The following is a 14,285-nucleotide window of genomic DNA, read 5'->3' on the forward strand; positions in this document are numbered from 1 at the left end:
TACAGTCGGCAATACAGGATGTGCAATGCTAAAGCTTTTATGTAAAAAGGTCACATGCTGCCTTCGTCCAATCAATGACACTGACCCTGCAAATATGTAAATAAGAACGTTAACCCAGGGTTTAGGAATGTAAAATGTAATAAATGTCAGCTTATGAATACTCAGGATTATTGTTAACCCCCGGGTAAATTATGAGCACAGTGAAACATGAAGTAAGATAACCCAGGATTCAGTTTACCCCCGGGGTTAGAGAATGACCCAGGCCCAGGGTTAACTATTTCAAGTGTGAAAAGCCCTTAAGAGTGTAATTATCAAAGGAATGTTATTGATTTGGAATCTCACTGAAAATCATGAGATTTTCCCCTCAGTTTGTAAAAATAAATCATGATAACAGTAAAATGCACCTACAGTTAAAGTCTATGGGAAAAGGCTTTGCACCTTATTAAAATAACACATTACACATAGCTAAGTTTTATGTTATAAAACTATATAAGACTAGTATGATACAAAACTAGTTGCTTGTTTGCAAAAAGTATAACAGAATGGCATGTGATGTAGGCTAACTATCCATAAAGTACTTAGAAATTCACACACAGGAACTGATAATGCAATTTATTTATTTAGATAATTTCACTCAAATAACAGTCTATTGTGTGGAATCATATTGTATGAGCTTTTCATTTCTACCTTTTAAAGTCACAGTGAAATCAAAATTGACACATTTTTTTTTAATGGAATATTGCAGTGTTTATTATAAATGATTTATCCGTGCACTTCATTATAACAATTTTTTTTTTTTTTACTAATCTGCCCTCATAATCTTTAATCAAAATAACTTCCCCTTCCTCTTGCAGCGACATTTCTTCTCTTCTCTGGTGACGTGTTCACTGGCATGAGGGCGGGGCAACCTGTCACTCACATGAGATCGACCAATAGCAAACCACAACCATCCAATCAATTCCCCATGAATAAAATCTGTTTAACTCGGATACATGTCACAATAGGATGGGAAAGACCGCCGTGACTTAAAACCTCTAGAATGTCTTTCCCCTATTGCAAGTGCATTATACTGTAAACATCATTTTTGCTCGATTAAATACAGACTAAAGGGAAAGTTGAAATTATTATCTGTGGTACTCGACAGAATGCTACAGATGCTGCCAATGAGATTTAAATTGTATTGATGCCACAACATTTGAATAGCACCTTTGAATAAACTATTGTTTTGGTCTAGAATTGCTGGGTCAATTGTAGTTCACTACTGTTTAGTTCAGTTCTGTGTAATTCAGTCAATAAAGGGTTATCACTGAAGAGGAAATACGTCAGGCTTGAAAAATCTTGCGACAGAAATAGATTAGTCAATAATTCCAGGTGATCAAAGCATAATGAAACTGGTGTAGGGGTGAGGCCAGGGTGTGGAGTGGAAATCAGGACTGTGAGAGCATTTACTTTGATGCAGTTTATCTGCCATACACGACGACACCAATGTGAACGGCTTCTCTTGACATGTACGATTGAAAAGTCTGCTGTTTATGCACTTAAATAGTGGTCCCTGATATGGCCATTGCTGATTAGGGGTGGGGGAAAAAATCGATTCTTAGATGCATCGCGATGCGGATGTGGACGATTCTGAATCGATTCACAAATGCCAAAAATCGATTTAAAAAAAAAAAAAAAAAAAATTTTTTTTTTTGTTTGTTTGTTTTTTTGAAAATCGATAATAACGTAATATTGACGGAACGCAAAAGACGGAACTCTGAAGCGTGGAAACAATATTGTCAAAGCTTCCACCTGGCTCGGAAAGGGCAAAGCGCATTACACAATCAATCGTAACTTTTATTGCCAAGGATTTGCGTCCAGTCGTCGAGAACCAGGGCTTTCGCGCTATGTTGCACACTTTGGAGCCGAGGTACAACGTCCCATCTCGGAGATATTTTACAGACACAGCGATCCCCACACTCTACAACAAGACCAAAACCGAAGTCATGGAATCACTGAAGAAAGCGGGTAGGATAGCTGTAACATGTGATGCGTGGACATCCGTATTTTATGTTAATAAAGATTCAGAATATGTTGAAGTTTGTTATAATTTGTTATTGTTGTGATTTTTACTGTAGTGAATTTACTGTTGTGAAATGGAAAATCAATAATCGCTAATCGAGAATCGTTAATAATCGAAAAACGACTGTAATCGAATCGGGACTTCAATAATCGTAATCGAATCGAATTGGAAAATCAATGTACAAAAGTAATGTACAAAAATAGCTGGAGACATTATTTACACTATTTATTATTTGAAAAAAGACACTGTTAACAAGACTGTTTGTGGATGAATTTGGACTAGTAAAATAGGTGGAATGAGCAATTTATCATCCTGGTGGTGGATTTACTTGCCAAAAGATTATTTTGTCAACATGACATAGATCATTTGGGAGCAGACCAAATTCCAGTCAGACCAGTCAGTTACTTCACTGCAGTTGTGAGTACATTGTGATGGCAGAAAAACAGTGCAGTGGTAACAAGTGTAGGAAAACGGGCAAGATTCACGGATTGAGAGGGGGAAAAAAAAGCTCTTGAGCTTTTGGATGTCATAATCGAGATGCAAAAAAGATGATCTTTATTTTTACAGAATACTGTAATCGAAGATGGCCAGTTTGAAGCAAAAGCGCAGACGGTTATGGTTGCAAACCATTAAATGTAAAGAATGAACTGAAGAAATCTGTGACGATTACCCTACCATTAAAGCATGAATTTCAAGTAAACAATAGATCTGCATAACATACAGTTACAGCATATAATGATATTTAAACCTATAACAATTTTCATAGATAACATTTAAACGATAACATTTTTATCTAACAATTGTGTATTTGTTGACAGCCACTGAATAAAAGTATAAAAAAGGTCATTTTGAGTTTATATCACAATTCTGAGGGGAAAATGGCTGGATATCGAGTTTAAATTTCACAATTCAAATTTTTTCCCCCACAAAATTGTTAGATATAAACTCAAAATGACCTTTTTTTATACTTTTATTCAGTGGCTTTCATAGAGTGCTACTGCAGAACTGTCACTTTCTGCCATAAGACAAGCTCCGCCAAAAAAAACATGTCAACGCTGTATGTTACACCCAAATGGCAGATGACCTCAAAGCTATTAGACATGACTCCACACTGAAACCATTGAGTAAAAAAATGTATTTGAGGTTTTAATGTTTCTGCTTTTATGATGTGTAGTAAGTGGAGGAACCTGTTAACCTGTTTGTATTCATGTGGCCTATTGTAACAGAGAACAGAGATGTATCCCGGCTTAAATACTACAAACACGTTCTATTTATTCAGTGTGTTGAGGCCTAGAGCGCTGAACACTTAGGCATTAACAGTGGCACTTAAGACTCTTAATGACTCTCATGCATCTTCTGTTACATTCCAGGATTTAAGACATTAAGAAGCTGTATTCTGTTTTTTATGTGTGTTTTTTGGGGATTTAGAGGCTATTATTTAGGTTATAAAAAGTTTATATATATCCTAAACCTCATACACTTATTTAATTTTGCATTAAGAAAATGTATCCTATTAGGACCAATACGATTCTTTGCATCTCATTACTTTAATGCAAATAAATAATATTTTATTCAAATCGTGAAGTATTTAAGTAATTATATGAAATTATGGTATATGTTATATGGAATATATATGTATATTCATATACATATATGGTATATGAATATGTTTTTTATTTTATTTTTATTTAAGAAAAATAATTTTTACTTTTTTTATTTTTTTTGGTGACATTTGTCCCAGATGTGTTCTTTGTGAGATCTTGACATTTATGCTTTGTTGTTTTCATCTAGATGATGTGTCGGCAGAAAGCAGCACAGGGTGTCCGGACAGGCTGTCTTTAATGGAGGTGCGCCTCCAAACACAGGAAGATGAAATAACGCTACTGAAGTCCTCATTGGCCGACGCCTTACGCAAGCTCCGCCTCCATGATCAACAGATACCCCTGCTTAAGCAGCAGCTGATTGCTGGTAAGAGGTTTGTTAATGATTTCAATGTGCTACTGTAAAGATTCGCTACAGGTTTTAAATGTATTGCTACAGATTTGCTTGCATTGTTTTTTTCTCTAAATTAAAGTTATTGTTGTATAGAGGCTTCATGCAAATATGTGTGTCTGTGTGTACAACATCAGTGAACCCTGCGGCAGCCCGAGTGTTAAATCATTCCTGTTACGTGGATGGGATCTCTAAACCTTGCAGACTGTCTACCAGCTCTCTTGATGGATGTCACCTGACATCCAACAGGTACAGATGACTCTGGGTAGTGTTATACACTTTAATAATTATCTTAAAAGGTAACACGGCAACATTATATGTGGTGTTATAGTACAAGGCTGATTTACAGAAAGCACAGTCAACTCAGTCACACAGTTATTTGTTAAAATAGAGTAAACTGTCAGCTTCAAATGAAATGCAGTAACATCTTGCTGAAGTTGCAGATATGCTTGACGATACTGAGAAGAGAAAAGCTCTGTGAAAAACAGTCTGGCTGCCCACGTGTGTTTAATACAAAGAAGCAGAGCAACATTCCTTGGCAAACTTCACATTTGGGACATTGTGGGCACTGGGCAGCATCCAGGGAAAAGGGGAAAACTGAAAAAAATTGTTTGTTTATTATCATTTTTTGTTACTTCAGTGAAATTTTCTTATTTGTATGTCAGGAAATGTAAATTACAGTTCCTCTTTTAAGTTTACCACAGGCCTGCGTTGTTGTATTGTGATTAGTTTGAACTGTGCCTGAAAGGTTGTAGGCTTGAACCCTACTAGGACTGAACCTTGAGCTATTGCCATCGTGCCATTGAGCAAGGAACTCAAGTAGTAATGAAAGGAATAGTTCAGTCATGCATTACATTTCTGTCATCATTTACTCACACTCATGTTGTTCCAAACCGTATGACTCTTTTGCTGAAAACAAACAAATGAATCAAAAGAATATCGCCATTTATGTATAATATATTAATATTCCCAGTTTCTGTTAATAGAGTTTGAGAACAAGCAGCTTCGTATTAACTACAGCAAAAATGCCAAAAATATCTTGCCTTAGAGTAAATGGGGAGGCCTTCAAATAATGTGTTGGACAACAATGTCAACAAATCAGAAAGGTTAAGAACCACTGCTATAAACTTTACATTAAAGTAGCCCAATTGGATATTTAGCCGTCTTTTGAAGTCATATGATAGCTTTGTGTGACAAACATGCTGAAATTTAAGTTGCTTTTAGTGCATCAAATGTCTATGCTTCTCTCTGATTGGTTCATTGGTTCTCTTAATGAGAATAAAGACTATTTTTAGACAATTCTGGGTTGTTGGAGGCATAGAGGACATGAGCCCCTGCCTCTTTAATCGGCAAAAGTAATGTATTGCGGTGCCCCCCGAAACGTGATTTTACCCCAATGTGTTCAATAAAAAGAAAGTCATAGATGTTTGGAACAACATAAAATGAGTACATTTTTGGGTTGTTGTCCACTTTAACCAACAAGTAGCATTTTCTCCCCCAACAGGGAGCATTTTGAGACGATGTTTATCTCAAGCACAATTAAACACTGTTTTGTTTGTGTATCTTTAGCCATATCTCAAACACAGCTGAAAATGGGGAGGGCGGGGATAAAACCATTTCCAACCACAAAGCGAGCACTAGTGACATGTGCACACAGACCGAACCGTGGATCCCAAATCACAATGCCGTCACGCTGGCCCTGACACGGACCAGCCAGAGTCTCTCCTTGGAGGATGCATTACTTGAAGGCGTCCCTTTCGCGGATGAAACCCCGACCAAGCTCAGGGGAGAGGAGGAAAACGGCGATGAAGAGCAAACCTGGAGCGCCCTAGTAGAAGACGCCATCCAGCCCACCACAATCAGAACCCTCCAGCAACAACTGAGCAAAAGCAGCGAAGACAGTCAGGGTTCATGCCCTCAAACCCCAACTTCCTGCTCGCCGGCACCCCCAAAAGAGCCCACCTCCATCCCACACGGAGGCCCACTCTCCTCCATTCGGGAGGATGAGAAAACACTGTGCGTTGACCGCCAAAAGTGGAGTCAAGCGTTGGCTGGCTGCTTGAATTCACTGCCTCTGGTTTTGGTTTTAATCCTAACACTAATGCTTGCGTTGCTGCACAAACCTAAGTTACAGCTTGTTGAGCCAGTTTTGGCACCCAGATTGGGCTTTATTTACATGCAAGCATGAGTGGATAATCATTAGGAGCGTGCAATTTAGGTCAGCTCTGTTTTTACTTGAGATGTTAGTGCATTAGTTTTAGGGTACGAGTTTTTGAAAAAGTTTCGGGTACAGAAGACAACGTTGTCAAAACACTTCCCGTTCACACGGATCCGGGAAAACGACTAAAACACTGTATTATTCATTCCGGGCCTGTAGTTGGCGAATGTACTTTGTAAAGAAACACTAAGCGCCTGCGCACATTTACATTGTTCTACAGAGCGGTGAATACAATCATGACAGATGGTGAAAGCATCGAGCACGCAATACTCACGAAGTCACCGTTTCTACAAATTTGTGTGCAGCTTCATTTTCAAAAACTAAGAAGTTAATAATTATGCACCTGATCTCATTTTTAGATGTTTTACCGTACTACTACCACCATTTCAATACATATACACTGAAATCAATAGAAAAAAATAAGTTGTAAAACATATCTGAATATACTCAAAATAGTAAATATAATAATATATATTCAGGAGAACTGTACTATACTCTACTATTACATTATATGTATTAAAGTACATATAGAAACATGGTTACTGTTTATTTAAACTAAAATAACATTGTGAAAGAGATTTTTAAGAAGCATAACTTTTTTTATTTATGTTTATGGATTTGATGTACAGTTTGAGCTACGGTAATGTATCGGTACTTTAGTAATACCATAGACACAGACGTTTGTATCCCTCAGGGCACTTCAGGATGATGAATTCGACTGTATTATTTACTTCTGGCATTCATTCATCTCTTTTAAAGAACACAGCTCTGTGCCAACAGAGTTTTACATTTGTTTTTGGATTTAGTTCATGCTTTGACTTCTTTGGAAATGCATTGTGATTTGTTGGGGGCAGATGTCAGAGTTCTAGTAATTTTAGCTTTGAGTTTTTAATAGGAAAGGGGTGGAGAGTTGGCAGCAAGTGCTTGTTCAGTTGCGGTGTTGGTTTAGCTAGGTAAGGCATGCTTGTCCGTTAATACGGTTGCAAGAATAGTGCATCATTCCTCAATAAATGCAGCCGTAGTATTGTGTAATGGAGACCCGTCGACTCCCCTTCAGGTGAATACATAGGAACATATGAGATGATTTCTAAACCATAAAGCTGTCAGTGTAACAGGAATGTCGAAATGTCTGAGTATATATGTCAGAACAGCTCCTGGGAATCTTGGCTGTAACACGGTTTTGCAGAAACACAAAAGCTCATGATTGAGCCGTGCTGGGGCATTAAAATCATACTAACCCATCAAATAATCTCACTTAATCTTATAAATAAAGCAAATCTCTTGATTCATTGACTGATTTATCTGCGTGCATGCTTTGGGTGGTCTTTCGGTGTGTGTAAATGTCTGTGTAACTTCTGTATTTCTTGGTTCCCAGAAATGGAATGTTATAATTCTTGTGGGTGGATTTTGTTCCATGTAAACAGCGCTTTACTGATAGTTATGTGCCGTCCCTTCTGGGTATCCTTGCATGCATATCAAGCAAAAGGGTTATCGAGTCCACGTAACGTGGTGCTTGAGTTTTAAGGTTTTAAGATTGTGGATTTAAGATTGGTGATTGGTGCTTGAGCTTTAAGGTTTTAAGATTGTTTCGCAACAGAGCACCAGACAAAAACTATAAACAATGCATGCTTCGTTAAAGATTCATGCTTTGTTTAGTTTCAGCATGAGGGAACAGTTAAAAAGGGCTAAACGTGACCAATCAGTGTATGTAAATATGCTGTAAGAATGTTAAAGTGGTTTACGAATGCACAGCATGAAATCTCAGAGCCTGGGTACCCAGAATTAAATACTACACTATGAACTGAACAGTGAACAGAAGGTTGAACATGACCTATAGTGGCCCCTCAGATTCTTCAAGACCATTTCAGACGGCGGTCTGTAACTTCTCACTCTTCTGCTGGATTAGCACTGAATGAAAATAATTGTGTGTTTTTTAAAAACATTTCGTGCAGACGAACTCTGAAACTAATGCTGTACCATGGACCACACTGGCACGGTGTGAAAGTTCAATGCTTGACAAGTTCCATGCGTTGATTAAATAGACACTGACCATATGTTACAATTAAAATTAAGTTAGGAAACATCGACCTTGTTAAAACTATTATTATTATTATTGTTCAACAAAATTTACAACTTGCACAAAGACATTTTATTTATTATTCTGATATATATATACATATATAGATGCCTCTCACCAAGGCTGTATTTATTGGATCAAAAATGAACTAAAAACAGTAATATTGTAAAATATTATTATTATAATTAAAAGTATATTTTAATGTATTTTTAATATTATGTAATATAAATTATATTTTTGAAACTGATACTTTTTTTCAGAATTCTTTGAATAGAAAGTTCAAAAGAACAGAATTTATTTGAAATAAATGTAATGCAATTTAATTAAGTAGGCCTATTAATTTCTTTTTTTTAAATCTTACTGACCCCAAACTGCTGAATGGTAGAGTACATATGATTGAAAATGAGACGTATATGATAATAATTGAACATTTTTATTTTATAAATGTTATAAGACATTTGTGAATTATCTCTAAGTTAGCAGCCTGGCTGATATAATGTTTTATCGCTAATTTCGACTACCATAAACAATGTGTTAAAAGTGTGTCAGGGTTCAACATTATTTAAGAGTGGACAGCCCCCTTTATCAGCTGCGTTCGTTTCACTTCTCTGTCTGTCACCGCAAGTATCATCATTGATCACATGACCACAGTTATTTCCTGTTTCATGTAGCTTTTATTGGATGTCTCTACGGGTATTCAGAAGAACAGGAAATAGGGCGTGCTAGAGGAAACAATCCCTCAGTGAACACACACTCCCTCACACAATAAGTGTATGGGGCAAATTCACTGTGACTCAAACATGACTAACTCTCTGATTTCTGATTTATTTGCATGGTTTTCTTGTGTCTGCATGATTGATTGATTCTGGGTGATTGTGGGTAGTAGGTTTAATGGGTGCATTTGCATGCTGTCCAATCTTGATGGGGAAACTCAAATCACGCCAAGCACGCTCTGTGACGTTCACGTTAGCATGCTCGTATCTGCATTGATTAATGCTTGCATGCACTCTGTGAATATGATTTCATGCCTCATGGAGTAACTGACTAATATCTCTTCTTGAAAATCAGGGTCAGGAGGAACAGTGAGAGAAGTAAGGACCCCCAAGACAAGACCAAACTGCGGCTTTCTAAGAAAGCGGCCTCCTCCACAAACTTACTCACACGGTCTCCAAGTCTGGAGAGGTGAGAACCGCTTTTTTTTTTCCAGTTCAAGCATTCTCCGAACTTAACATTTATCATAAGGGAATATTTCAGAGTAAATAAATAAGTTAAGCTCTATCAGCACAATCTATGATGCTGTCGATTACCACAGAAAATCGTTATGACTCATCCCTCAGTTTATAGAAACAACAGAAAGATTGTTGTGGTAATGCAAATACAATAGATATTTTTGGTATCAGAGGTTTGTAAACGAAAAACAATGATGCTCTTATTGTTCAAGCATTTACAATGATTCTGTTATTTAAGTTGTACATTTTTGTAAATCATCCTTTACAGTCGGTTATATCCGTCGTTGCTTGGATATCATGTAAAAGGTTACAGGGTTTACCAGGTTTTTCAAGTTTTATCAGTTGGCCCATTGGAGAAAAGTGTGCAGCCCCTCAGGCAATATGTAAGGCACCTAGTACCTCCATTGTGCTTCATTTTTTTGTGTTACTTAAAGTTCCCCTTTTATGCTATTTTAAAGGTTCCTAATTTTGTTTTGAAGGTTTTTTTTACAATAGGTTTACATGTATTCAAAGACAAAAAACATTTACTGGTACATTTTCTCATAATATAAATTGCAGTATCATCTCTTTTCTCAGTGTCTGAAACTGTTCAATCAGGGATCAAATCTCTCTAAACTCCTCATTTTCACAAGCCTACTCTGCACTGATTGGTCAGTCTGTTGTGATTGGTCTACTCTGCTCTCATTGGTCAGATGACTCAGTTTGTTGTGATTGGTCTACCTCTTACTGCGCGAGTCGGAAAAGAAACCCCGATTGCCATATCTATTTATATAGCGCTTTCATATGTACTACTGTACACCCAAAGCGCTTTACAATCATATCCGGGGGTCTCTCCTCAACCACCACCAGTGTGTAGCATCCACTTGGATGATGCGATGGCAGCCACAGTACAACGGCGCCAGTGCGCTCGCCACACACCAGCTATAGGTGGAGAGAGGAGAGAGAGAGAGTGATAGAGCCAATTCAGTGGATGGGGATTATTAGGAGGCCATGATTGGTATGGGCCAATGCCGGTGGAATGTGTCCAGGACACCGGGGTTACACCACTACTCTTTACGAGAAGTGCCATGGGATTTTTAATGACCTCCGCGAGTCAGGACCTCGGTTTTATGTCTCATCCGAAGGACGGTCATTTATCATGAAATTTCTTAATGAGAGCTCATTTATCTGAAAATTAAATTATTAAATAAATTATTAAATGAAATGATTAAATAAATTATTAAATGAAAGCTCATTTATCATGAAATTTCTTGTATAATAGGTATTAAATATCTTAATTAATTCTATAATAATAATATTAATAATTTAGTTTAATAACTGAAGTATGTTTTTTTGTGTGATAAAAATAGCTAAAGAAGCTGGCATGTCTTTAAAAAACAATTACATTTCTTGTTGTAATGAAGTGATTTCCATGTTTTGATATATTCTCTGTGTTCAGTATGTTAAATGATTCATTAATTCATTCATTGATGTGTTTGTCTCCATAGCCGGGCAAAAGATCTTATCTCTAGCACAGGTAAGGCATCTCTCACTTTATCTCTCCTTCTTTTTCTTCATTATTCTAGCAGCCTAGCTGTGTCATAATTCAGACTTGCATTAGGCCGATGTTTTCCCATTTTTACCTAAATTCCCCAGGTACAGTACCTCTGAACTGTATACAGAGATTGTCAGTTACTTATTGTCACACTATTTATGCAGTTTGCGATGCTCCTTTATATTCTCATGCCTTCCGGTGTGTTTGATTAATGGAAAAGCTGTCATGTGTTAGGAAAACAAGATCATTTAATCTTTCTGAATGTCACTCATCATGTAGCCACTGTCTGTTCAGTTTCCTCCAATCAGAATTGTCAGGTTACAATTACTTGAGTAAAATGTTTTTCCCTCAGCCAAAGAGAAGGAAAAATAATATATAAAGAATCAGCAACATAATATCTTTGAATCTCTCTCATCAACACCTCACGCGTACAGCTGTGGATTCAGAATAATTATGGGAACACTTTTTCATCTTTTCATCTACCATTTTAACCAAGGTGGTCTCAGCCAACCCAGGGACCCACTAATACAATAACGCTTGGTTTTCTCATTAAGCCTATATAATTACTTTCATAAATACTGGTATTGCAATAAGCTGATTGTTACATTATGTACCTTTACCATGTCCTGGTTTTATTGTGCCCCTGTATAATATGAGGTTATGTAAGTGTGTTATACACTATACAGAGGCAACCCAATCAAATGATGAAGCAGCAGAACCGCTGAAGATGATATTATAAGTTGTTGTTTTTTAACGCAAGTATAAAAATCTGCAGAAAAATAACCAGATTTTAAGAAATTATATATTTCTATATTAGATTTATACGTTTATATAGACTATCGTCCAAAAGACTTATTTTTCAAAGAAGGCTCGCCACGGCTTCGTTTATTTTATCCAAATAAAAATGCAGTAAAAACAATAATATTGCGAAATAAGCCATTAGCCATTGCTCCAGTCTTCATAGTAGTGTTTCTATCCAACTATTTTTATGCACATTTTGGGATATTGAATAAAAAAATCTGAATGAATATGCCAAGATGTGCATAAATTCTAAAGATGCGCAAAAAAATTTAGACTTTTTATCCGATAAGAAGACATGCACATAAACTACTATGAAAACACATTTACTGAATTAATCCCTTGATGCACAACATATAAACTCTTGTGACTTTGACTTAACAGTGGATGTGATTGGATAACTGGACTAACCAGTGGACCAATCGCATCGCACAGCATCTCAAATGTTGGTTTAATCATTCTGAAATCTCTGAGCCGAAGTCTGTCATCAGAATTATTTGGTTTAATTCCCTCCCAGAAGCGTCTCACAGGATTGTTCACAAACACCAGCATCCGAACGCAAGTTAACATGACAGAGTTTATTGTTATTCATCCACACGCTCTAAAACACGCAAGTCACTTATGATGTGGGGAAAAACGATCCACAGTTTCTTCCCCGGTTGCAGAATCTTTCATTTTTATGACAGACATTTTGCGGGAATTTCCCAGGAAGTGGCGATTTTTCCTCGAACACATGGATGGAAACTGTGCTTCATTCACATGTTTAGTGAGATATTCCAATTTTGCGCGCAAGTAAAATTCTCAACTTTTTACAGGATTCTTTGATTAATAAAAAGTTCAAAAGGACAGCCCTTTTTAAAAATAGAAATCTTCTGTACCATTATAAATGTCTTTGCTGTCACTTTTAGTGAATTGAATGCATCCTTGCTGAATCAAAGTATTAATTTCTTTAAAAAAAAAAAAAATCTTACTGACCCGAGACTTTTGAATGGTAGTGTATCCATCCACAGTCCCCCTGCGGTAGCTTCATGGACCCCAGACTACAAATTCTAGATTAGAGAACAGATTCTGTCCAAGATGCAATGTGATGCAGTGAGGTCACTGTGCATATAAACATTTATGAGTAAGTGTTACTGAGCACGGGCGAATTTTAATTACCATAATAAGCCATAAGTGGTCTCATGTCTAGTCTTTATACATTTATTTGTTTGTTTATTCATTATGCATGTTTCCTTCAGCAGTGAGACACAGGAGTGCTTGTGCTCACACTGGAAAGTTACTCTCGTCGGTTATGCAACCACTCGACTTCTCTGACCAGGATGATGGATGTGTGTTTCCTTTTCCCTGCGTGCCAGAAATTCACACCACATTTTCACAGCACTGCCTTGGCCTTCTCGTTTGTGTGCGTGTGGCGTTTTAATAATTTATTCACCTGCACACTGAATGGGAAAAGTAAATGAAATATCGTGACTGCGCTCAACATCAAACATATGTTGTTTTTCCCCTCTGGGATGAAACCAACACATTTATGGAATGTTGTTTTGTCTCTCTGATAACGTTGACATAGCGGTCCCGCATGAGTCGTATATAGTTTAAACTCAAATCCGAGATATTCTCACTTTCTCTTGTATCAAAACAACCCATATTACACTGTATAAAAGATCTTCAGTGGTTAGTGATGTTATGATGCAATATTTGCTTATTGGTTTCTGGCTGTTGCTTTTATTGTCATTCCATCGCAGATTGACTTGCTTGCCTCACTGCTTTTAAAAAGCCCTGTTAAAATCAGAATGTTCCCTGTCGGTCCAGCCCAAATCCAGGTCCAGACAATGACAGCGATGAGTCAGAGAGGTGTTCTCATTGGAGCTCCCTGTAGAGCTAGTTGGGCTGCAGGAATTGCTAATGTGTTTTGCAGATGCAGAGATAATGTTTGTTTGTGTTTTATCTTTTAACAGGTTCTCAGGGGTCCAGGAGGGGAACTCAGAGTAGGTTTCTTTCTATCATGGACTGGATTCTTACTAATGGACCACTTGCACTGAACTTCGTGACGCACTTCCGTTTGGAAACAATACACTTATTTCCGGTTATGTTTACTTTCAATGTACTGTGGTTGAACAAACGCCACCTAAAATTAATGTCTGCAATAAGATTTAAAAAAATGTGGACATTTTTATTGACAGAAGAAGGGATATTCTGATGTTTACTGTGTGCAGTATTTTAAAAACTCATTTTAATCCAAACCAAGCCAATCTGAGAAAGCTGCGGCTGTTCAAAATACGGATTATTTTACCACAGGGTGTCAGTGTTCGTCTACACTAGTGACCGCGACGCTGAAGCAGAACCCGTCTACGGAGAGCCTGTTCACTCCCTATTAA

The 14,285-nt window shown here is 37.2% G+C and overlaps 1 protein-coding gene across 2 annotated transcripts in view; it reads left to right on the plus strand.

Annotated features, from left to right (window-relative positions):
- eml3 (EMAP like 3) overlaps positions 1–14,285 on the plus strand; it is a 45,783-nt gene that overhangs the window by 15,262 nt on the left and 16,236 nt on the right. Inside the window, exons 2-7 of one of the 2 annotated variants that reach the window (XM_079637069.1) lie at positions 3,854–4,030; positions 4,192–4,303; positions 5,624–6,070; positions 9,418–9,531; positions 11,066–11,094; positions 13,866–13,895. In XM_079637069.1, coding sequence (XP_079493195.1) covers positions 3,854–4,030; positions 4,192–4,303; positions 5,624–6,070; positions 9,418–9,531; positions 11,066–11,094; positions 13,866–13,895 — 909 coding nt within the window. The remainder of the gene's footprint in view (positions 1–3,853; positions 4,031–4,191; positions 4,304–5,623; positions 6,071–9,417; positions 9,532–11,065; positions 11,095–13,865; positions 13,896–14,285) is intronic. The other variant, XM_079637070.1, reaches the window with a different exon arrangement.

Source organism: Phoxinus phoxinus, assembly GCF_949152265.1.
Source record: "Phoxinus phoxinus genome assembly, chromosome: 2".
Lineage (NCBI taxonomy): Eukaryota > Metazoa > Chordata > Actinopteri > Cypriniformes > Leuciscidae > Phoxinus > Phoxinus phoxinus.